Genomic DNA, 26,685 nt, shown 5'->3' with positions numbered 1-26,685 from the left:
AATGTATCTGTGAATGTGGAAACAGTGTCAAAGCACTTTGAGTGAGTACCTTGAAGGTAGAAAAGCGCTACACAACTATAACCCATTCACCATTATTTCGTCTTGTTGCCAGGTGAAAGAGGCCCACTTTAAAGCCCACCCGGACTGGAAGTGGTGCAACAAAGACAGGAAGAAGTCCAGCTCCGAAGGTCGCGGGGTCCCAGGAGGCAAAGATATCAGGGAGAGGAGCATGTCCGAGTCCACAGGTTGGTCTGGTGGAACACACAGTTCATCAATCATTTTGTCTAACCTCCCTTTTGTTTATCGCTCGCTAGAGCCGCATTCTGTGGAGATGAAGGGGGCGGTGCCAGGTCTGGTGGGCGTGTCTGAGAGGGGTCCAACAGAGGGTCACATGAACCAGCTGACCCGGCCCAGAGCCTTCTCTCAGAGTGCTGTGCACAGCATGGAGCGCAGCGATAGGGGCAACACACAAGCCCTTGCGGAACTGGCACAGGTGTGATTTTAAGATTAGGGTTTTATGGATGTGACAAAAACATTCAATGCAATCAATCATATTTAAATTGACAAAATAGAATGATCCGGTTGTAGGGGTGTCCTTTTGAACTTGGTGAAAAAAGCTATCGAACAAATAGGAAGCAAAATGTGAGGCTAGGAGATCACACATCAGAGTTATGTCTTGTAGTGTACCCCAGCGGTCAGTTCTGGGTCCAAAACTATTCAACCTATATCATCTGTAAAAGCACAAAACACATAAATACAATTTGCAGATGACACACTAGTGCATTCTGCTCAGGGGAAAACGCACAGGAAGTAATGAAAACGGTAGAGAAAAAAATGAACACAATTATTATCACACATAATAATAATTAGGGATGTCCGATAATGGTTTTTTTGCCGATATTGTGATATTGTCCAATTCTTAATTACCGATGCCGATATCAACCAATACCGATGTGGAATTAACACATTATTATGTCAATTTTGTTGTGATGGCCCGCTGGATGCATTAAACAATGTAACAAGGTTTTCCAAAATAAATCAATTTAAGTAATGGAAAAACATGTCAACATGGCACTGCCATATTTATTATTGAAGTCACAAAGTGCATTATTTTTTTTTAACATGCCTCAAAACAGCAGCTTGGAATTTGGGACATGCTCTTCCTGAGAGAGCATGAGGGGGTTGAGTTGGGCGGGGTGTATATTGTAGCGTCCTGGAAGAGTTAGTGCTGCAAGGGGTTCTAGGTATGTGTTCTGTTGTGTTACGATGCATATGTTCTCCCGAAATGTGTTTGTCATTCTTGTTTGGTGTGGGTTCACAGTGTGGCGCATATTTGTAACAGTGTTAAAGTTGTTTCTACGGCCACCCTCAGTGTAACCTGTATGGCTGTTGACCAAGTATGCTGTGCATTCACTTGAGTGTGTGAAAAAACATAGATATTATGTGACTGGCGCGGCACGCAAATAAATTGTCTTTTAAGGTTTATTGGCGCTCTGTTCTTCTCCCTACGTCCGTTTACACAGCGGCGATTTAAATAGTCATACATTTTACTTTTTGAAACCCATCCATCCATCCATTTTCTACCGCTTATTCCCTTTTGGGGTTGCGGAGGGCGCTGACGCCTATCTCAGCTACAATCGGGCGGAAGGCGGGGTACACCCTGGACAAGTCGCCACCTCATCGCAGGGCCAACACAGATAGACGGACAACTTTCACACTCACATTCACACACTAAAACCGATACCAATAATTTTGAAACCGATCATTTCCGATATTACATTTTAAAGCATTTAAAATTAGCATCTCTAATATTTATAACATTATTTCATGTTTCAAAAAGCAGTGCTCTGACTGCCTGTTTCCCCCTCCTTCCCAGATGTGTGGAGATGGAGGCAGTCAGTTTTCAAGCCACGCCCCACCCCTGTCCCGGTCCCAGCGAGGGGTCAGCGAGGACATGACCAGCGACGAGGAGCGCATGGTCATCTGTGAGGAGGAGGGAGATGATGATGTCATCGGTAAGACTCTAAACAGTGCGACGCCCCTGACTCCTCTTTACATAGGCAATATATGTGGGCTGCAATCTGACTGACGCAACATTGGATGTCAAGTGTAGATGGAGTTTGTTTTCTTTTCCAGAGGACCCTTATCCCAGCAGCTCCATTGACCTCAAGTGTAAGGAGCGGGTGACTGACAGCGACAGCGAGAGAGGTTCTGGGGACGAAAGCGTTCAGAAGGTAACAGACTTTGTTATTTTGTAACACATGACAGAACAGTACCATTAACACTCAAACTAGTGCCTTGTTCAATACATTTAATAAAATCATTTAGCTGTTAGGTGTGTTGTTAAAAAAAATTACATGAACAGTTGTGGCTGTAGGCAACTTCTTCATGTAATTTTATTTCCATTAATTAGTAATAACCAACTTAAGTTTGGAGTAGCTGTATTTTAAGTATGATTAATGGTCAGCTTTATCTAACTCTAAATGTCAGTTGTGTCATACGGTTGTTTACAAATAACTCCTCAGCACTGTGGCTGCTTTTACAACATTGGTTCTGTTGTGTTGTGTAATATACTTCTCAGTAAATCACCATTTTGTCAAAAAGAGACACATTTACCATTCCACTTTTTCATGCACTTCACAACATTATTCAAGTCAAAATACAAGTCATTGAATTTAAGTAATGACTAGGGCTGGGCGATGACCTTTTTTTAATATCTCGATGTTTTTAGGCCATATCGCGATATATATCTTGGTGTTTTGCCTTAGCCTTGAATTAACACTTGATACATATAATCACAGCAGTATCAATTAATCAATGTTCATTTATATCGCCCTAAATCACAAGTGTCTCAAAGGGCTGCACAAACCACAACATCCTCAGTAGAGCCCACATAAGGGCAAGGAAAACTCACCCCAGTGGGACGCCGGTGACAATGATGACTATGAGAAACTTTGGAGAGGACCGCATATGTGAGCAACCCCCCCCTCTAGGGGACCGAAAGCAATGGAGGTCGAGCGGGTCTAACATGATATTGTGATAGTATGATTAATCTATGTGTCTACATTAAAATATTCTTTTTCATACTGCCTTCATATATGCTCATTTTAAACTTTCATGCAGAGAAGGAAATCACAAGTCAATTGACCAAAACTGTATTTATTAAAGTTATTAGCAGGTGACTTTTCAAATGATGCTACATATTAGCAGGTATGCTACTTTTAGTAGCAACGCTTGTGCGCCACACTTGACAAATTAAAGTTGTCTTCCAGTGGTTCTTCTTTTTTTCAGTGATGTACCCCCTGTGAACATTTTTTTAATTCAAGTATCCCCCAGTCAGAGCGAAGCCTTTTTGGTTGAAAAAAAGAGATAAAAAAGTCAAACACAGCACTATGTCAGCAGTTTCTGATTTATTAAATTGTATAACAGTGCAAAATATTGCTCATTTGTAGTGGTCTTTCTTGAACTATTTGGAAAAAAAAGATAAAAATAACTAAAAACTTGTTGAAAAATAAACACGTGATTCAATTATAAATAAAGATTTCTACACATAGAAGTAATCATCAACTTAAAGTGCCCTCTTTGGGGATTGTAATAGAGATCCATCTGGATTCATCAACTCAATTCTAAACATCCATCCATTTCCTACCGCTTATTCCCTTTCGGGGTCGCGGGGGGCACTGGCGCCTATCTCAGCTACAATCGGGCGGAAGGCAGGGTACACCCTGGACAAGTCGCCAACTTATCGCAGGGCCAAAAACATTTCTTTAACATCAATATTTATGGAACATGTCCACAAAAAATCTAGTTGTCAACACTGAATATTGTATTGTTGCATTTATTTTTCACAGTTTATGAACTTACATTCATATTTGGTTGAAGTATTATTCAATAAATATATTTATAAAGGACTTTAGAATTGTTGGTATTTTTAGATTATTTTTAAAAAATTTCACATACTCCGTGGCATACCTTCAAGTACCCCCAGGGGTGCACGTACCCCCATTTGAGAACCACTAGTCTATTCGACATCTTCCCGCTTGAAGCCGAACCACCGCCAGACAATGGACCCCTGCTGTTATTCTTGGGAATTATTTTTTTCTTTCATTCGCTCCTTCTTTCTCTCGTATTACCACTCGCATGGCTTCGCTGGCATCACAGCTAACGTTCCCCAGTCTGCAGCCTCTCTGCTCCCTGAGGGCGTATACATATTTGACGTATGACGTGACGTGTGTAAGTTTGTGCGCTTGCTATCTGTGAGGAGACACAAAAAGGAGTGGGAAGAGCCTGTAGTGCAGGGGTAGGGAACCTATGGCTCTAGAGCCAGATGTGGCTCTTAACTGACATTGCTTAACGCGATAATTATGAATATTTTCCCGGGTAATCACAGTGCTAAAAATAACGTGCAAAACATAAAACATTCTCATGCATATATATCCATCCATCCGTTTTCTACCGCACCTGTTCAAGAAGTCGCGTTAATGGTAAGAAGTATTTTATGTCTCGATGGGAGGGGGGGGTTGCAGCTTGCTGCGGGGTCGTTCTCCCAGGAAGGCAGACAGACTACTCGGGACATGGCATTTAGGTAAAAACATGATTTAATTTTAACTAAAAAAATATACAAACAAAAATCGCTCACAGCGGAGGCACAACTTGGGCTAAGGAACAAAGCTAACGCATAAACAGACTAAGAACGTAAATCAAACAAAACTTACTTGGCCTGGCAAGAAGCACGAAACTATGGCAAGGCATGAAACAAGTCAGCACAGGGCGACTGACTGGCAAAGACGAGCTTAAATACCGCCTCTGATTAGTGCTCAGGAAGCAGGTGAGCAGGCGTTTTGTCCACCAGAGACAGGTGGACAAAATGAGTAACCAAGGAAACCAGACAAGGGAGTGGAAAAAAACAGGAACTTAAAGAGTCCAAAGGACAAACAGCACATGGCCAAACAGAAACATGATCAACAGTTATGACATTTTATTTATTATTGGTTAGCTTCAGAATAACAATGTTATTAAAAAGAATAAGACACTTATTATAATCTAAAAATGTTGGTCTTACTTAAAAATGCACGCATTTAGTTCAGTTTTCAAAAATATGATATGGCTCTCACGGAAATACATTTTGAAATATTTGGCTTTCATGGCTCTCTCAGCCAAGAAGGTTCCCGACCCCTGCTGTAGTGTAATGCGCGCAGCTAAAAGGAACTGTGTGAGAACGTGTACTCGAATATCACGATATAGTCATTTTCTATATCGCACAGACAACCCCGTGATATATCGATATATCGCCCAGCCCTAGTAATAACCCTCTTTACTATCGCCTTCTTTTATTTTAAGTTCTGTCGGTTGAGTTAGAAATATAATTTTTATGGTAAATTTTTCTTTATTGTTGGTCTTTTTGGCTTTTCAGCGAGTCTTTGCTCCAGTCATCTGCTCCACCGCATCCTCATCCTCCTCACATGCGACCCCACATGGCAGGAGTGTCTCACTGTCCTCCTATCCCAGCAGCAGACGTTACGACGAGGGGAGACCAGCAGTCTTTTCTGACCCCAGGAGGAGGGCAGAGGGAGACGTAAAGGACAATTTAGGCGGTGAGGCGGGAGGAGTTCAAGCCTCCCTTCTCTCCTTCTCCTCTGGCCAGTCAGTAATCTCGCCTTGTCCAGCAGGGGGAGGGCCTCCCCCTTCCTCGTCCGTGGTTGCAAACTCGCACCTGGGCATCGGTGCCGTGAGGGTGGCGTCCACAGTCCTGACCAATGTGATGCGGCCCGTCATCAGCACGCCGCTCCCCATCGTCAGCAAACCCAGAGAGAGGGGCGCCTCATCCAGCCCGCACACACCTGAGAGAAAGCCCATGGCGCTACAGCAGCAACCGCAATTTCTGATTGGATCAGGAAGCGGCTCCGCACCAAGTGGTTACTACTCCTCATCGTCGCCCAACTCTGTAGGTGCTGGGGTGGTGACTAATTTAGTGTTAGGGGGCGCTCTGTCCGGCCAACCTGCGGTGCAGCTCATCACCCAGTCGCCCCAACCTCAGCCCCCCCAACAGCAGCAGATGGCCATTTCTTCCACAGTCGCTTCATTACAACACAGCCACTCCAACGGACCCCTGCCTTTGCCCCTGCTCCAGTCCCAGTTCCTCCCCGCATCCTCCTTGGCGCACCCTGGGGGTAAAGCCATCACGCAAGTCCAGTACATACTGCCCACCCTCCCCGCCAATCCTAAGAGCCCGCCGCAGCTCTGCCAGCCAACCAGTATCTTCAACCTGCCCGCAGCCCCGCCCACTCACGCACCTTTGGCAAATGGGAAGCAGCATGGCTCAAGCTCACTGACGTGTTATTCGTCCAGCCCGGCAGGAACTAGAGGTGACAGCAAAGCTATATTTCTAATATTAATCTGAGATGACATAACAATTTCAAATATACATGTATTCTCTTCCTGCTTTGGCTCAGTGCAAACACAGTCCCCGGTGCTCCAGGGTAAAATGGTTGTTCCCATGGCAACAGTACGGGCCACGCCGGCCCCCGCCCAGCAATTTCCCATCGTGGCCCCGCAGCTTCCTATGCAGAACGGCGCTCAGACAGGAAGCAAGGTTGCGCAACCGCTTTAATTATCTCACACACTTTCAGCACTCACTGTGTTTTTTTTTTTTGGTTTTTTTAACCTCCAGATCATCCAAATAGCCCCCATGCCGATGGTCCAGTCTCAGTTGTCTCAGGGAGGGGCAGTCCACCCCGCCAGCGCCTTCCCCGTGACAGTGGCCACCGCTGCAGTCGTGGCTCCGGGGCCAGCCCCCTCGCAGGCCGTTTTACTGCCCCCTGCACCCACCAGGTATTGAACGTGACAGCACACCTTCACCTATAAAAGATAGGCAATAATTAATTATATTAAAATACATTTTACAATTAAAAAGGCCATACTAGGGCATACTTCTGAAATAAATAATCATAATCATGTTTAATATATGGTAACAACACAGCACAACATTTTAAATGATTCCAGCAGAGCTGCAATGTTTTAAATTAGCATGTAAGCCTTAACTCAGATACCATTTACTACTTTACTAAATGAAAAGGGCTGTTATTCCGACTATAACAGGGGTAGGGAACCTATGGCTCTAGAGCCAGATGTGGCTCTTTTGATGACTACATATGGCTCTCAGATAATTATATTTATATAGCGCTTTTCTCTAGTGACTCAAAGCGCTTTACAAAGTGACACCCAATATCTAAGTTACATTTAAACCAGTGTGGGTGGCACTGGGGGCAGGTGTGCAAAGTGTCTTGCCCAAGGACACAAGGGCAGTGACTAGGATGGCGGAAGCGGGAATCGAACCTGGAACCCTCAGGTTGCTAGCACGGCCACTCTCCTAACCGAGCTAAGCCGAGTAACCGTGTAATACTCTTCCATATCAGTAGGTGGCAGTCGGTAGGTAATTGCTTTGTAGTTGTGGGAAACAGCGGGAGGCATGGTGCAGGTAAAAAGGTGTCTAATGCTTAAACCAGGGGTAGGGAACCTATGGCTCTAGAGCCAGATGACTGCATATGACTCTCAGATAAATCTTAGCTGACATTGCTTAACACGATGAGTAATGAATAAATCCGCTGGTAAACACAGTTTCAAAAATAACGTTCAAATTATAAAACATTCTCATGCATTTTAATCCAACCATTAAAATTAATGTGGCGGGCCAGTTTTGGCCCCCAGGCCTTGAGTTTGACATCACTGGTTTAGAGCAGTGGTTCTCAAATGGGGGTACTTGAAGGTATGCCAAGGGGTACGTGAGATTTTTTTTTTAAATATTCTAAAAATAGCAACAATTCAAAAATCCTTTATAAATATATTTTTTAATAATACTTCAACAAAATATGAATGTAAGTTCATAAACTGTGAAAAGAAATGCAACAATGCAATATTCAGTGTTGACAGCTAGATTTTTTGTGGACATGTTCCATAAATATTGATGTTAAAGATTTCCTTTTTTTGTAAAGAAGTGTTTAGAATTATGTTGATGAATCCAGAGAACACTTCAAGTTGATGATTACTTCTATGTGTAGAAATCTTTATTTATAATTGAATCACTTGTTTATTTTTCAACAAGTTTTTAGTTATTTCCACATCTTTTTTTCCAAATAGTTCAAGAAAGACCACTACAAATGAGCAATATTTTGCACTGTTATACAATTTAATAAATTAGAAACTGATGACATAGTGCTGTATTTTACTTCTTTATCTCTTTTTTTCAACCAGAAATGCTTTGCTCTGACTAGGGGGTACTTGAATTAAAAAAAATGTTCACAGGGGGTACATCACTGAAAAAAGGTTGAGAACCACTGGTTTAGAGGGAACTATACACGCCAGATATCATGAAAAATATTCAACATTTCTAAAGATTTATACTATTCGTCGCACCTAAGTCGACTGCTCGACAGCACTTCTTTCTCCACTCACAAGGATTTAAAGTGGCAAATATTGGAGAGACACAATGTTTTTACATCTGGAGGTTTCCACTAATTAGGCATTATTCATGAAAGACAATGTTGGACTCGGTAAGTTCCGTATTTGATTGACATTAAAAATTGCCGTATCGCTGTGATTGTGATGCTAATGAGAAAATGGATAAGTTTAGTTTTTGCTGTTGACTTCTTGGCATTTTCCCTCTGCTTACAATTGATTTCTAGCGAGAACTAAGCTGTTTGACCTCCATGTGCTCGTATCCAAGGCGATGTGACGCCACGTGCGACCCAGCAATAGTAAAGCATTTTCACCCTTTTTAGGGAAGGCAAATTGTTTATTCCAGCACAATTAAAGGATGGATTTATGTGTGTCAACAAATACTTTGAGGGTAGCATGCCAGTCAGAGCAAAAAAAAAATACTTTCTCTTATGCCGTTCATTTTGGATGCTAGCTGGAGTTGAGATGGGCTAAACGATGGCGTATCACCAGGAAATTGTATCGTTTCATATCAACTGTCGGAGCACAGCGAGCAGACAAAAGGGAAAAGAAGAAGTACAGCAGGGGTGCAGCTGTGACAGAACAGCTCTATTCTGAATGTGTTAGTCATGCTGCTGGTAGCCTGAGCTGCCTCCGCCTTCCCACCCCCACACTAGCTCTCGAGCTACACTCACACACCAACACACACACACTCAGGTCAACAAGCGCTGTGCAACTCAGCCTTTGACCCTTTTCTGCACAAGTTCTCTTTTTGTTTTTCCTTCCTGTTCTGTCACGTTAATAAACCATCACATAGTCAACCTTAAAGGCCTACTGAAATGAGATTTTCTTATTTAAACGGGGATTGCAGGTCCATTCTATGTGTCATACTTGATCATTTCGCGATATTGCCATATTTTTGCTGAAAGGATTTAGTAGAGAACATCCACGATAAAGTTCGCAACTGGAGAAAAGCCCTGCCTCTACCGGAAGTCGCAGACGATGATGTCACATGTTGATGACTCCTCATATATTCACATTGATTTTAATGGGAACCTCCAACAAAAACAGCTATTCAGACCGAGAAAACGACAATTTCCCCATTAATTTGAGCGAGGATGAAATATTTGTGATTGAGGATATTGATAGCAACGGATTAGAAAAAAAAAAAAACGCGATTGCAATCGCGTTGCATTGAGACGGATTCATATGTTTTTAGAGACATTTACTAAGATAATTCTGGGATATCCCTTATCTTTATATTGTGTTGCTAGTGTTTTAGTGAGTTTAATAGTACCTGATAGTCGGAAGTATACACGCAGTGTCTCGGGGATTCGACGGCAGCTGTACGGGAGGCACAAGCTCAGCTGATATCCGGTAAGAGGCGACTTTTCAACCACAATTTTCTCACCAAAACCGACTGGTTGACATTCGGTTGGGATCCATGTTCGCTGTGATCCATAGTAAAGTTTCACGTCCGTGATTTTTAAACAAGGAATCACCGTGTGTTTGTGTGGCTAAAGGCTAAAGCTTCCCAACTCCGTCTTTCTACTTTGACTTCTCCAATATTAATTGAACAAATTGCAAAAGATTCAGCAACACAGATCTCCAAAATACTGTGTAATTATGCCGTTAAAGCAGACGACTTTTAGCTGTGTGTGTGTGCAGCACTCATATTCATAACAGCTACTACGCAGGGGCAAGAGGGGGCAGAGCCCCCTTAAATAAATGTCTTGCCCCCTCAAATCAAAATTTGAGAAAGCAAATTGTAATAAACTCACAAAATTACTACATTACAAGTTGACAAAATTATCTGCACTAGCGGAAAAATCCGCCGAAAAAGGGACACACACGATATAGTAGTGTCGGCTTCCTTCTCATCCCTCCCTCCGCTGTGCGTGTATTCACCATTCCACAGGCTGCGCAGCAGACACACACCCGCACACACCCCTCAGCCCTCAGTAAACATCCAATCACTGTTGCGGAATGAAAGTAAAAGAAAAGGAAAAGTTGTCTACATTTTGTGCAGCCCTTTGAGACACTAGTGATTTAGGGCTATATAAGTAAACATTGATTCATTGATTGATTGATTTATCATATACTTGTTAGGATCTGTCATAAACACGTTTATCGTCGCGGACTTTCGGTGCTACGGAGTTCCTTTTTTTTTTTTACAACTTGACGAGAGCAGTGACAGCGGAGGCTCTGAGCAGCAGTGGTTTGGAAGGCAGAGAGCCTCCACTGTCCCTGTAACAAGCTACAAGTCATTTATGATGCTGTTAATGAGGGTAAAAATGAAACATAAGGTATATATCCTGCTTAGCAGTCCTCCTCTGCTGTCCTCTGTTCAGAGCGGAGTCCCTAGCAACGGCCCGTTTTACCTAGCAACGGTCTGGCAATCGACTGCTGGAATTCTTTTTCTGTTGTTTTTCTTGTAATTCTACATAGTCAACCTTTAATGTTTCAATCTACATTTTGTAATAAACAAATTATAAGTTTCATTTGATATGACCAAGACACCTAAAAACAAAAACACAGCCGTTTTCATCAATTTACAAGCAAGTGGGCAACACACATACATTGGAGTGAATAAATTTTGTGCCCACGTTCTGTTTTATAAATTAGTTTGAGATTCTTTTTTATCATTATTCATCAGACTACCTTTCAGTTTTTGTAAATATTGACTGTAGTGTGTGAAGTCCTACTTTGAGTCAACATTTATTTGAGAGTTAGGCCATCCAGTTAGGATAAATGTTATGTTGCTGGTTGATAAAATCTGGATGAAGGATGTTTTATTTTATTCATTTATTTTTATTTTTAATTTTCAGTTTCCCCCCCTGAGGGATTGCCACCTTATTGTGGTCAGGGGGTTTGCGGTCCTCAGTGACTGTAAGAGCTATACCAGCAGGAGCTTAGTTTTCAGGTGGGACACCCAAGTTGGACAGGTCTGAAGGTAGAGGCCTGACAAAGTGCAATCCACTACTCCAGGTTGGGGTTGGACACATAGCTAAAGACCCATTTCAATGAAGAAAGCATCGTTACTATAAGTACAAAAAAAAAAGGTGCTGGAGCATGATGTGTACACATGATGCCCCCTTCACATTTCTGACTGCCCCCTCATAAAAGCATGCCTAGAACCGCCCCTGTCGTGACGTCACGCGCACACGTCATCATTATGCGACGTTTTCAAGAAAAAAGTCCCGGGAAATTAAAAATTGCAATTTAGTAAACTAAAAAGGCTGTATTGGCATGTGTTGCAATGTTAATATTTCATCATTGATATATAAACTATCAGACTGCGTGGTCGCTAGTAGTGGCTTTCAGTAGGCCTTTAAGTAGTGGCTTTCAGTAGGCCTTTAACAATCAATGATCATAATGTCCAATCATCTCTCGACGTGTCCAGGATCACCTACGTCCAGTCCACTCCGGGGGTCCCCTCGTCGCTGCCTCTGGTGTCCACAACAACAGCCTCCAGCCATCCCCCCACCCAGCAAGCGGCGGTGCCTGGATCCACGTATGTGCCACCCTCCCTGGCCACCTTCGGCTTCACGACTATCCCACCCTCTGGTCAGGCGTTGGTTCAACCGCTGATTGCAGGTCAGTGCAGCTTGCAGCTGGACTTCATTGCCACATGACATTTGGAGAAAGTCTGAATATTACTCAAGTCATGATAAAGTTTTCATGAAATGTAAGGTAGCAGTCTCACAGAAAATGTTACTTTGTTTTTTTTTTATCACTGTCAAAATGAGGGAGTTAATTCATATGATTAATCAGAAAAAAATGGCATTAATGATGTATAAGCTTAGATTAATCAAGCAATGTATTTTACCTCTACAAGCTCTTTGACCTTAGGGCAGGGGACCATTTGCGGCCCGCAGGTAATTTTTTAACGGCCCCACGGCACATTTTAAAAATACGATTGAACATTTTTTAAAACGTAAAAAGTGATATAAAGGAGCAAACAGGTGAAATGTAACAAGAAAATGTTGCAATGTTTATTTACTCTAATAACACAAAGCTGCAATGCAGGCTGTTTCTTTCTTTAAAAAATAATAATGAATCAATATCAATGTCAATATGAATTATTGACTTATTCAAGGCTCCAATTACGTCACTTTAAATATTCCACTTTGAGATATTTTTTGGGGGAAAATGTTGCATATTTTGTGTTTACCATATAAAAAACTGAGCTGTTTTTTTAAAGAAGGGCCTAAAATGAACAAACAAAAAACATAAACAACAATAAAACTTATAATTGACGGATGGATCTGAAGTTGATCTCGAGACTATTGTGTTAAAAGTAAACAGTAAAAAAATGTATAATTTATTTTTTAACACTTTAATAAGTAGGACCCTTTTGGATCCCCAATCATTTTAGTGTGATTTGTTTTTAAGAGTCATTGCTCAAAAAATAATAATTATAATCAATGGTGTTATGAGTTATTCACTGTTTTAGGGCTCCAATTATTATATAATCTCAAATATTCCACTCGAAAAAATATTGGGTGATAATATTGGGAGTTCAGAGGAGTTCCTTCTAATTTTCTTGAAGGAACTCCCCTGAAGGAATCAATAAAGTACTATCTATCTATCTATTGCATATTTTTTGTTTTTTTCCCATCAAAAAACTGGGTTTTCTTTGACAAAAAGTGCATATAACTTCAATCTTTAACATCATTATATTGACAGAGGGACCTAATGTTGATCTGGAGATTTAAAACTTGAATAATAATAAGACAAAATAATACTGAATAATGACACATTTTTTATATTTTTTTGACCAAAATCCTTTGGAGTCCACAGGATCAAGCCTGAGTGGGGGCCTAAACGTATAATTGTTATACATACCGTATTCCCTTGAATTGCCGCCGGGGCGCTAATTAATTTAAAACCTCTTCTCACCATCTTGAGTAACGTGGACCCGACTTAAACAAGTTGAAAAACTTATTCGGGTGTTACCATTTAGTCGTCAATTGTAGGGAATATGTACTGTACTGTGCAATCTTCTAATTACAAGTTTCAATCAATCAATTACCGTATTTCCTTGAATTGCCGCCGGGGCGCTAATTAATTTAAAATCTCTTCTCACTCCTGCGCTTATGCGGTAAAAGTAAGCATGCGTTAATTATTTTAAAACTTCTTCTCACTCCGGCACTTACCAAAGGCATGCAGTAAAAATTTGAGTGTGATGTAAGTTTGGACCTGTAGTTCTACTGAATAGCTCTTAATCCTCTTTTCCCTTTATGTGATTTCAAATTACCGGTATTGAAATCAGCCTCCTCTATTTTGAAAATGATGACAGGGGAAGTGTCACTCGTGACGTCATGAGTTTGACCAGGCGGTAATACTAAGCATGCACTAATTATTTGGCGAAGCGAGTTTGACCCGGCAGTAATTCAAGGCAGGCGCGTACTATATGCGCTGCGGCAATTCAAGGAAATACGGTATATTGTATTGGTTTTTAAAATAAAAAAATGTCAAAATGGCCCCTGCTTGCTTTGATTTTTCAGTCTGCGGCCCTAAGTGGAAGGAGTTTTGACACCCCTGCCTTAGTGTAACCGGCTCAGTGGCCTTGTGGTTAGAGTGTCCGCCCTGAGATTGGTAGGTTGTGAGTTCCAACCCCTGCCGAGTCATACCAAAGACTACAAAAAATGGGAGCCATTACTTCCCTGCTTGGCACTCAGCAACAAGGGTTGGTTGAAGGGGGTGAATAAGGGGATGGGTCAAATGGAGAGGACAAATTTCACCTCACCTAGTGTGTGTGTGACTTAAACTTTAACTTTAACCGTTAAACGGTCAGCACAAAAATGAGCGAAGAGACTGGTGCGCTTGCTGGAAAATTGACCTAAAACTGTTACCAAGTTTTGTGCATTTAAATGACATGCATTCAAGTAAAATGTTTTAAAACGTTCCTGAATGACTAAAAAAATGCATTAGCGCACAAATATTGGGGTCTTGAGCACATTTTTGTTATGCAAACAAGTACTCACCTGTGTTTTATGATTAATCCAAATTTCCAATATGTGATTATTAAAAAAATGAACCTGACAGCTGTAGTTGTCTATGATGGCAGCAGTCTCTGTCCAGGCTGCTCAATACAATACAGATACTTGGACAACATAAATAAATATAGTTTTTGTGTGAAGTGTGTTGCCTCTCAAGCACATGCAGTAATCTCCACCTGCATATTATCAAAAGTATGCATTTCCGAATTGTAATTAAGTTGACTTTTTTTTGAACTTGTAAGAAAGTTGAAATTGAGATGCATGGTATTTTTTTCATGAAGTAATGTCCTCTTTATATACTTGTGAGAGCCAGCATGGGGGTCAACTTTTTTTTACACTTGTATGACCGGTATCAATGTTTCAGTCGCCCCTCGCCACATGGCACTTCAAATATTGTGGCTTATCAGTTTTTTTAAGCATATTCCACAAAATATTTGCCCTAAATTAAGCATTTTCAAGAATAACACTTGCTAAATGGACTAAAAATATCAATACTACAGTAGTTGATTGCCTCAGCCTCAGACGGCATTACTTTATTTGAAGAAAGGTGACCAAATGGTAAATGGGTTGTACTTGTATACAGCTTTTCTACCTTTTTTAAAGAACTCAAAGCGCCGTGACACTATTTCCACATTGGGGGCGGCATGGCGTAGTGGGTAGAGCGGCCGTGCCAGAAACCTGAGGGTTGCAGGTTCGCTTCCCACCTATTAACATCCAAAATCGCTGCCGTTGTGTCCTTGGGCAGGACACTTCACCCTTTGCCCCCGGTGCCGCTCACACCGATGAATGAATGATGAGTGAATGTTCGGTGGTGGTCGGAGGGGCCGTAGGCGCAAACTGGCAGCCATGCTTCCCGTCAGTCTACCCCAGGGCAGCTGTGGCTACAGATGTAGCTTACCACCGCCAGGTGTGAATGAATGATGGGTTCCCACTGCTCTGTGAGCGCTTTGAGTATCTAACAATAGGAAAGCGCGATATAAATCTAATCCATTATTATTATTATTATTCACCCATTCACACACACATTCACACACGGATGGCGGGAGCTGCCATGCAAGGCGCTTACCAGGACCCATCAGGAGCAAGGGTGAAGTGTCTTGCTCAAGGACACAACAGACGTGACGAGGCTGGTAGAAGGTGGGAATTGAACCAGTAACCCTCAGATTGCTGGCAAGGCGACTCGCCCAACTTCGCCACGCCGTCCCCAAACTGTGTTATTTATGCCTAGAGGGCTCTCATATTGTTGAAAAATCTATTTGGAAGGTATTAAACGGGTTGTTTATGATTTAGCTATGAAAATATTCTATTTAATTTATTCACAGAGGGATGGATGTTTGGAACTAGAGCTGGGCGATATGGTCTTTTTTTAATATCGCGATATTTTTAGGCCACATCGCGATATTCGATATATATCTCGGTATTTTGCCTTAGCCTTGAATGAACACTTGACACATATAATCACAGCAGTATGATGATTCTATGTGTCATTAAAACATTCTTCTTCATACTGCATTAATGTATGCTACTTTTAAACTTTCATGCAGAGAGGGAATTCACAACTAAGTCAATTTGCCAAAACTTATTAAAGTTACTAGCAGGTGACTTTTCAAATGATGCTACATATTAGCAGTAATGCTAATTTTGGTAGCAACGCTTGTGCCCCACACTTTTAGATTAGATAGTACTTTATTTATTCCGTCAGGAGAGTTCCTTCAGGAAAATTACAATTTTCAGCACAATCCCATTCAAGATCAGACAAACATTACAGGGAGACAGAACAGGATCGCTGACGGGTCTGCTGGCTTCCAGCGCCCCTTACAAAAAAAAGATGAGATACAGGTAAACAAGGGGGGGAGAAAAAAATAGAAGATTAAAATAAAATAAAAAAATCGGTCTTAGCCTGGGCCCTGGAGAGGGGGTGCAGACTGAGGCCAAGGGAAAAAAACAACAACTCATAGCCATAGTACACATCCCTCTTACATGTGTGTGTGAGAGGGAAACATCAAAGAACACAGAGGACATTAAAGACATTAAAGCAGCAGATACAACCAGACACTTCTACATACAGCTATGAATAAAAAGTAAAAGAAACATATCCACTGTGGTGGCCTCTGGGGTGTTCCACGCCATCGTCCGCTGGGGTGGAGGGAGGATGGCCAGAGACAGGAGCAGACCCAACAAAGCAACCAAGACAGCCGACTCCACTCTCGGCCAGTGTCCAGTCCGCATGGATGAGGATACGTCCAAGGAGACTGAGGTGTCCGACACCTGCTCACCCAGCCAAGACACCGCGAAGCCTCTCCGTCCCAGTTCTGTCCCCTCATCCGCATCTCCTCCAGTCCCTCCAAAGCGACTCCGGTGTGGCAGAGACCCAGCAGCTGGTCTCCATGGCCAAAAGGCTCCCGGCAGGCAGATCCAGAAGTCCACAAAAAAAGCACCACAGAGGTCACGAAAGTGACACCCCCTGTCACACAGTCCCAAAGACAAATTAAAGTTGTCTATTCGACATATTCCCATTTGTAGCCGAACCACCGCCAGACGATGGAACCAGTGCTGTTTTTCTTGGGAATGAATTCTTCCTTCAGTTGTTACCAGATTCGAATCTTCTTTCGCACCTTCGCAACACTTCGCTAGCATCACGGCTAACGTTAGCCACGCTGCTACTTCTCGTATGTGACGTATGACGTGACGGTATGTGACGTATGTAAGAACCTGCGCTTACACTCAAGAAATAGTGGGAGAACAGCCTGTAGTGTAATGCCCGCAGCTAAAAACAACTGCGTGAGAACGTCTACTCGAATATTACGATACAATCATTTTCTATATCGCACAGAGACAAACCTGCGATATATCGATACATCGCCCAGCCCTATTTGGAACCAACTAACAACGATAGATAAAGGAGTACTGTACTTCAAAAAATTGCTTGTTATGAAGACAATGGTTTGACTGTAAAACAGATTAGTTCATTTTCTATTGTTTCTTACGAGAAAAGGTAAGGGATAAATCACAACACTGTATTCGTGCATACATCCATCCCCATCCATCCATTTTCTACCGCTTATTCCCTTTCGGGGTCGCGGGGGGCGCTGGCGCCTATCTCAGCTACAATCGGGCGGAAGGCAGGGTACACCCTGGACAAGTCGCCACCTCATCGCAGGGCCAACACAGATAGACAGACAACATTCACACACTAGGGCCAATTTAGTGTTGCCAATCAACCTATCCCCAGGTGCATGTCTTTGGAGGTGGGAGGAAGCCGGAGTACCCGGAGGGAACCCACGCATTCACGGGGAGAACATGCAAACTCCACACAGAAAGATCCCGAGCCTGGATTTGAACCCAGGACTGCAGGACCTTCGTATTCGTGCATACATTTAGCCCCCAAAAAAGTGTGTATAATAATATATATTATTGAATATTTGCATCCCCTTTGCAGGTCAAGCTCCCCTCCTGGCCACCGCACCCTCGCCACAGCCCCACAGCTCAGCTCCCGTCTCTGGTTCCGGCGGCCAGATCGTCACCGCCATCTACCCTCCTTCACAGAGTGTCACCATGGCAACGGGGGTCGTCTCCATGACAGCCGTCCCCCCGAACGCGGCCACCTACTCCGCCGTCTCCAACCCCTCCAGCACTTCCAGCCAAAAGCACACTGCGGCCGTGGCTCAGCCCCATCAGGAGCGACACCTGCCTCTGGACAGACCTGCGGATCGAGCGAGCGACAGGCAGGCTGAGAGGCAGACGGACGCGGCGCTGGAGCAGTCGCAGCGCCAAGTGCAGAGCTCGGTGGCGCACCCCAGTGGGCACGCTGTTTGTTCTCGGCCATACAGTCCTCCTCTCACAATCCAAACGTCAGGTAGGCTTGCATCTTTGTCCATTCAAGCTTTCATACCAATAATATTTATTTTCAAAATGTGTGCAATGCTTCCATGGCACTATAGAACAAAACCATCCCGGATTCTGGTGCAATCAAAAGACAAAATGTGTGTCTTGTTTGCTTTTTCAACCCAAACACGTTGGGATTTTCTAATACTGGACTTTTTAGAAAAGGTTTATTGAAACAAAGACCTCAGGCATTTGACATGTTTTTTCACAAACAATTATTGGAAAAATTAACTATTAAATATTTATTTTTAAACTCTATTGAATTAATTTATTATATGTAATATGATTGATTAATCCAGTGGTTCTTAACCTTTTTTTAGTGATGTACCCCCTGTGAACATTTTTTAATACAAGTACCCCCTAATCAGGGCAAAGCATTTTTAGTTGAAAAAAAGACATAAAGAAGTAAAATACAGCACTATGTCATCAGTTTCTGATTCATTAAATTGTATAACAGTGCAAAATATTGCTCATTTGTAGTGGTCTTTCTTCAACTATTTGGAAAAAATGATGTCAAAATAACTAAAAAACTTGTTGAAAAATAAACAAGTAATTTAATTATAAATAAAGATTTCTACACATAGAAGTAATCATCAACTTAAAGTGCCCTCTTTGGGGATTGTAATAGAGATCCATCTGGATTCATGAACATTTCTTCACACAAAAAAGAAATCTCAATATTTATGTAACATGTCCACAAAAAATCTAGCCGTCAACAACAATTGTTGCTATTTTTAGAATATTTTTAAAAAATCTCACGTCCCCCTTGGCATACCTTCAAGTACCCCCAGGGGTTCTTGAAGGTATGCCAAGACGGGTTTTGAGATTTTTTTTTTAATTCTAAAAATAGCAACAATTCAAAAATCATTTGTACATATATTTATTGAATAATACTTCAACAAAATAATTAATTTAATTATAAATAAAGATTTCTACACATAAAAGTAATCATCAACTTAAAGTGCCCTCTTTGGGTATTGTAATAGAGATCCATCTGGATTCATCAACTTCATTCTAAACATTTCTTCACAAAAAAATACATCTTTAACATCAATATTTATGGAACATGTCCACGAAAAAATCTAGCTGTCAACACTGAATATTGCATTGTTGTATTTCTTTTCACAGTTTATGAACTTACATTCATATTTTGTTGAAGAATTATTCAATAAATATATTTATAAAGGATTTTTGAATTATTGCTATTTTAAAAAAATCTCACGTATCCCTTGGCATACCTTCAAGTACCCCCAGGGGTACGCGTACCCCCATTTGAGAACCACTGGATTAATCTATTAAATTATGTGTGGTTTCATTAAATAAATGTTTGTTTCAAGAAAAAAAAAAACCTTAACCTGTTCATGCTGTACTTTATACAGTTAACTACCCTAAATGACATATTTTTTTCCCAAATCTGCAAAGAACATAGTTTTAATTGAAAGCAGGATAATTGAAAAGAAGCTATTGTTGAGAACATATTAATCATGATACAACTGTCATCTTGTGGAATTAAATAAACAAATAATAATTTAAAAAAAGATATTGCCGAGAGCCACAAATCATTTTTACCCTAACAGTAGTTACACTCGTATTGTGTATTTGCTTTTGTAGACCACACATTTTAGCTAATTAATTAAAACTTGACTAATTGATTAGAGAAAAGAATAAATGATTTATTTGTAGCAGTTCCGATTGACACAACAGTGTTTCTGCTGGTTGCAGCCAAGCAGTCCACTCCATTTCCAGAATATATACCATATTTTTCGTGCTATAAAACGTGTTTAAACCAACCCACCAAATTTTAGAACAAATAAATATTTTTACATACATAGCGAACTATTATAGCGGTATAATTTGATTTTGCCAGTGCCTGACACACGGCAGTAAAACGGCTGATCAAACAAAACAGAAATAATTGTCATGGACCCACGAGCTGGGGAAGCTTATCCCTCTAATCAGCTAAACAGACTCAATAACTCAACGATGATGTTTTTGTAAATTTAACAAACTGAAACAATACAAACAAAAAATGCCATTGTAAGTAGGGCTGGGCGATATAGCATTTTATTCATATCTCGATATTTTTAGGCCATGTCTCGATACATGATATATATCTTGATATTTTGCCTTAGCCTTGAATGAACACTTGATACATATGACAGCAGTATGATGATTCTGTTTGTCTACATTAAAACATTCTTCATCATACAGCATTAGTATATAATACTTTTAAACATTTTAATGCAGAGAAGGAAATCACAACTAAGTCAATTTACCAAAAGTGTATTTATTAAACAGTTATTAAGCAGTGGCACAAACATTCATGTCATTTCCAAAACAGAAAGTGCAAGATTGTCAGAGACATTTTAAAACAAGCTATTAGTGCACTTTTGTGCATGATGTCACTAAGACGACGTATCAAAACAACACTAAATTAAAGTGCACTTTTCACAGGACACCACTACGATAGTTAAAAACAAATAAAGTGCACCTTTGTGCATGATGTCACACAATATATTTAAAAAAGTGTCAAAAAAAAATGAGCTGAGTAATAGGAAATCTAATAGTGAATGTCCTTCACTATGTGGTAGGTTCCTGCAGACATTATCTCCTTCTGTTGTTGACTATTTTTTTCTTACGGTGTTGATCTGGAAATGGTTGCTTTGGCATTTTGTTGGTGTGGCACCGGCCGGAGATGTTGACATGCGGAGTTTCATTCTCAAGCGGGTGACTTTTAAAAGATGCTACAAAATAGCAGTGCTGCTACTTTTTGTAGCAACGCTTTTGCCGCATATCTGTTTAACATCTTCCCGCTTGAAGCCAAACCACCGCCAGACGATGGAACCCATGCGTTTTTTCTTGGGAATGAATTATTCTTCCTTCATTTGTTACCAGATTGGCACTTCCTCTCTCGTATTACCACTCGCACAGCACCACAAGCACCACAGCTAATGTTACCATGCCGCTACCTCGCTGCTCCGCGAGGGCGTGTGACGTTGCACACGTGGCAGTGTGTGATATGTAAGGAGGTGCGCTCGTTTTACCTCTCTGTGAGGAGCAGAGACAAGAGTGTTAAACACCTGCAGTGTAATGCCCCCAGCTAAAAGCAACTGTGTCGGAAGGTATACTCAAATATCACAACATAGTCATTTTCTGCGATATATCAAGTATATTCGATATATAGCCCAGCCCAGTTAATAATACAAGCACAGACACATGTAAACATATTCACGAATGCTAACAACAACGCTAGCTTGATTACATTACAATAAACTTTACAAATATGCAGGAAAACACACCTACAGACTTCATACATGGGACGGTTTAGTGAGTAGGAGTTGTTTTAGTTATATTGTAAAACTGACAAACATTGCTTAGAGCAGGGGTAGGGAACCTATGGCTCTAGAGCCAGATGTGGCTCTTTTGATGACTGCATCTGGCTCTCAGATAAATCTGACCTGACGTTGCTTAACAAGATAAGTAATGAATAAATCCACTTGTAATCACAGTGTTAAAAATAATGTTAAAATTACAAAACGTTCTCATGCATTTTTAATCCATCCATCCGTTTTCTAGCGCAAGACGTTGCGTTAATGGTAAGAAGTTATTTATTTATTATTGGTTAGTGTGGGGCTTGCCCTCCTGGGGGTTCTTCAGACCCCCAAGCACTGACATGAGAGCCTGTTTCAGGGTTACAATATTTTTTTTATTTTTATTAAATAAGTCTCTTAGTTGCTTTCCAGCAATAGAATTTCCAGCCCCAACCCAGTCTCTCCTCCTGGCTGCTGCTTATAACAGAGCGACAGGTGATTAGATAACAAGGCCCAGGTGGGCCTTCTACGCACCTGTCGCTGCAGGCCCGCAGGCCACGCCCCCTCCACAGTTAGCTTCAGAATAACAATGTTAGTACAAAGAAAAAGAGACCTGTTATACTCTAGAAATGTTGGTCTTACTTAAAAATGCACGTGTTTAGTTGTTTATCCATCCATCTTCTTCCGCTTATCCGAGGTCGGGTCGCGGGGCCAACAGCCTAAGCAGGGAAACCCAGACTTCCCTCTCCCCAGCCACTTCGTCAAGCTCTTCCCGGGGGATCCCGAGGCGTTCCCAGGCCAGCCGGGAGACATAGTCTTCCCAACGTGTCCTGGGTCTTCCCCGTGGCCTCCTACCGGTTGGACGTGCCCTAAACACCTCCCTAGGGAGGCGTTCGGGTGGCATCTTGACCAGATGCCCGAACCACCTCATCTGGCTCCTCTCCATGTGGAGGAGCAGCGGCTTTACTTTGAGTTCCTCCCGGATGACAGAGCTTCTCACCCTATCTCTAAGGGAGCGACCCAAACTCATTTCGGCCGCTTGTACCCGTGATCTTATCCTTTCGGTCATGACCCAAAGCTCATGACCATAGGTGAGGATGGGAACGTAGATCGACTGGTAAATTGAGAGCTTTGCCTTCCAGCTCAGCTCCTTCTTCACCACAATGGATCGGTACAACGTCCGAAATATATGGCTCTTACGGAAATATATTTTAAAATATTTGGCTTATTGGCTCTCTCAGCCAAAAAGGTTCCCGACCCCTGGCTTAGTGATGAATGAAGAATACTTTCGAGCAGAAACACAATGAGCGGTTACTCCTTCCTGTTTCTTGCCTTTAACCCGCAGCACCTGCCCTGAGCAAACTCGCCCCAAAGATGGCGCCATAGCACAACCATACCTTTTTTAGTGTCACTGACAGTGTTAATAAATATTGGATACAGAACATTATGGCCGTTAGCCAATAAAAATCCATAAATGACCTGCACCGTTATATAAGCCACAGGGTTCAAAGTGTGGGAACAAAGTCTTAGAGTCTGGAAAATATGGTTGTTGTTTTCTAATTTCGAGGCTTGCCTCTGCTACCCAGCCAGTACAACCAAACTATGCCAGCTTCCTGTCAGACCACCCCAGAAAGTGAAGGCAACCCTGGCCAGCATCCCAGTGGGCAGCTACGAGGGAGGCAGTCGAGGAAAGGAGCGAGAAAGGGAGCAGGAAAAGGAAAGGGAAAGGGAGGCGGCTTCCAACAGCCACTTCTCCTTCGATCCTGAGCCGGCAGGACAGACGGAGTCTTCAGCTGCACATTCAGCTGAAGAGCCGCCATCCTGTGAGAAGCCACTAGAGGGCTCCAGCACAGCAGAGACCTCCAGAGAGGTGAGCCACTTAACACTCGGTTTGCAACTAGCCTGGACTTCAACCTCCTGTGATGCTTTTCTTCAGGCCGGATGGAAGGAGTCCCATCCTTCCTCTTCACTACCGCCTCCATCGATCACAGAGCCCCCCCTGCCGCCGCCCCTTACTGACAAAGACGGCCCCCCACCCAAGAAGGTCAAAATTCGCCCCCCACCACTGAAGAAGACCTTTGACTCTGTGGACAAGTGAGTTTTTAGTAGTGCAAGTCCAGTCGGCTCATGGTGGACGGTGCATATATACTTTCTGTGTGTGTCTGCTGGTCGGGAAGGGTGCTGTCGGAGGTCTACTTCGAGGAACGCTTCGCAGAGCTGCCCGAGTTTCGACCGGAGGAGGTCCTGCCTTCGCCCACGCTGCAGAGCCTGGCAACCTCGCCGCGTGCCATCTTGGGCAGCTACCGCCGCAAGAGGAAGAACTCCACAGGTCTGAGTCACAAAAACTGAACCATATTTGCAAGTGTGTTGTGGAACTTAGACATTTAAAGGCCTACTGAAAGCCACTACTAGCCACCACGCAGTCTGATAGTTTATATATCAATGATGAAATATTAACATTGCAACACATGCCAATACGGCCGCTTTAGTTTACTAAATTGCAATTTTAAATTTCGCGCCGAAATATCCTGCTGAAACGTCGCGGTCTGATGACTCGTGCGCCTGACATGACGCATTGTAGAGGACATTTTGTTCCAGCACCATTCACAGCTATAAGGGCGGCATAGCTCGGTTGGTAGATTGGCCGTGCCAGCAACTTGAGGGTTGCAGGTTCGATTCCCGCTTGTGCCATCCTAGTTACTGTTGTTGTGTCCTTGGGCAAGACACTTTACCCACCTGCTCCCAGTGCCACCCACACTGGTTTAAATGTAACTTAGATATTGGGTGTCACTATGTAAAGCGCTTTGAGTCACTTGAGAAAAGCGCTATATAAATATAATTCACTTCACGTCTGTTTTCATCGCAAAATTCCACAGTATCCTGGACATCTGTGTTGCTGAATCTTTTGCAATTTACTCAATGAATAATGGAGACGTCAAAAAAGAAAGCTGTAGTTGTGAAGCGGTGTATTTGCTTCTGCCTTTAGCAACACAAACGCAGCCGGTGTTTTATTGTTTAGTGAATTATATTTATATAGCGCTTTTTCTCTAGTGACTCAAAGCGCTTTACATAGTGAAACCTAATATCTAAGTTACATTTAAACCAGTGTGGGTGGCACTGGGAGCAGGTGTGTAAAGTGTCTTGCCCAAGGACACAACGGCAGTGACTAGGATGGCACAAGCGGGAATCGAACCTGCAAGCCTCAAGTTGCTGGCACGGCCACTCTACCAACCGAGCTATAACACGAAAGATGGCGGGAATGTAAAAAAAAAAATTATTTTTTATTTTCTTTTTTTTATTCTTTGTCATGAAAAAGTGAAGTTTTTGTGGTTGGTGCACTAATTGTAAGTGTATATTGTGTTTTTTATGTTGATTTAATTAAAAAAAATAATAACAATAATTTTTTTATTTATTCTTATTTTTTTATAAAAATGTATAAAAAAAATATTCTGCGGCCCAGTGGTTGGGGACCACTGATCTAGACCAGTGGTTCTCAACCTTTTTTCAGTGATGTACTCCCTGGGAAAAAAAATTTTAATTCAAGTACCCCCTAATCAGAGCAAAGCATTTTTTGTTGAAAAAAGGAGATAAAGAAGTAAAATACAGCACTATGTCATCAGTTTCTGATTTATTAAATTGTATAACAGTGCAAAATATTGCTCATTTGTAGTGGTCTTTCTTGAACTATTTAGAAAAAAGGTATAACAAATACCTAAAAACTTGTTGAAAAATAAACAAGTGATTCAATTATAAATAAAGATTTCTACACATAGAAGTAATCATCAACTTAAAGTGCCCTCTTTGGGGATTGTAATAGAGATCCATCTGGATCCACCAACTTAATCTAAACATTTCTTCACAAAAAAGGAAATGTTTAAAAGGATTGGGCTGATTGACACCAGGAGTGGCCAGGTGCCAATCAGCTTCACTGAAGGGGAAACAGCGCCCAGGGAGAAAAAGACATAGGGACAAGCCTCACACAAACTTGTTGAAAAATAAACAAGTGATTCAATTATAAATAAATATTTCTACACATAGAAGTAATCATCAACTTTGGGGATTGTAATAGAGATCCATCTGGATTCATCAACTTCATTCTAAACATTTCTTCACAAAAAAAAGTCATCTTTAACATCAATATTTATGGAACATGTCCACAAAAAGCCCTGCGATGAGGTGGCAACTTGTCCAGGATGTACCTTGCCTTCCACCCGATTGTAGCTGAGATAGGCACCAGTGCCCCCCGCGGCCCCAAAGGGAATAAGCAGTAGAAAATGGATGGATGTCCACGAAAAAAAAATCTAGCTGTCAACACTGAATATTGCATTGTTGTATTTCTTTTCACAGTTTATGATTCATATTTTGTTGAAGTATTATTCAATAAATATATTCATAAAGGATGTTTAAATTGTTGCTATTATTAGATTATTTTTAAAAAATCTCACGTACCCCTTGGCATACCTTCAAGTACCCCCATTCGAGAACCACTGAACTAGACTCATGTTCCACCCTCTCCTTCGTTCTAGATCTGGACTCCGCCACTGACGACCAAACGTCCCCGAAGAGGAAGATTCGGCGGCGTTCCAGCTGCAGCTCGGAGCCCAGCACGCCCAAAAGCGCCGCCAAGTGCGAGGGCGACATCTTCACCTTCGAGCGAGCGGCGGGCGCGGACGGCGAGGACATCCTGGCCGAGCTGGAGTTTGACAAAGTGCCGTACTCGTCCCTGCGTCGCACGCTGGACCAGAGGAGGGCGCTGGTCATGCAGCTGTTCCAGGAGCAGCAGGGCTTCTTTCCATCAGGTACTTCACACACGCTGACACTAGGGGGCAGCACGGTGGTCTGTGTTTGTGCCCGTCTGGTCTTTCTCCTCGTACTCCAGATTGCTCCAAAAACGGCATTTTGGAGACAAATTTGTTAGTGTGTGAATAATTGGTCATTTATATGTGACCTTTAAAAGCCTACTGAAATGAGATGTTCTTATTTAAACGGGGATAGCAGGTCCATTCTATGTGTCATACTTGATCATTTCGCGATATTGCCATATTTTTGCT

The 26,685-nt window shown here is 42.1% G+C and overlaps 1 protein-coding gene across 3 annotated transcripts in view; it reads left to right on the top strand.

Annotated features, from left to right (window-relative positions):
• The window catches only part of cicb (capicua transcriptional repressor b), a 120,470-nt gene that overhangs the window by 91,653 nt on the left and 2,132 nt on the right, over nt 1–26,685 (top strand). Inside the window, exons 7-19 of one of the 3 annotated variants that reach the window (XM_061915093.1) lie at nt 113–245; nt 315–493; nt 1,877–2,015; nt 2,137–2,234; nt 5,414–6,365; nt 6,453–6,592; nt 6,671–6,831; nt 11,837–12,030; nt 17,878–18,294; nt 23,221–23,504; nt 23,571–23,728; nt 23,812–23,963; nt 26,161–26,433. In XM_061915093.1, the coding sequence (XP_061771077.1) occupies nt 113–245; nt 315–493; nt 1,877–2,015; nt 2,137–2,234; nt 5,414–6,365; nt 6,453–6,592; nt 6,671–6,831; nt 11,837–12,030; nt 17,878–18,294; nt 23,221–23,504; nt 23,571–23,728; nt 23,812–23,963; nt 26,161–26,433 (3,280 nt within the window). The other 2 variants (XM_061915092.1, XM_061915094.1) reach the window with 2 other exon arrangements.

Source organism: Nerophis ophidion, linkage group LG11 (genome assembly GCF_033978795.1).
Source record: "Nerophis ophidion isolate RoL-2023_Sa linkage group LG11, RoL_Noph_v1.0, whole genome shotgun sequence".
NCBI classification, from domain to species: Eukaryota; Metazoa; Chordata; class Actinopteri; order Syngnathiformes; family Syngnathidae; genus Nerophis; species Nerophis ophidion.
Note: the sequence above shows the minus strand (reverse complement) of the source record. Positions and strands in the feature narration are given on the sequence as shown.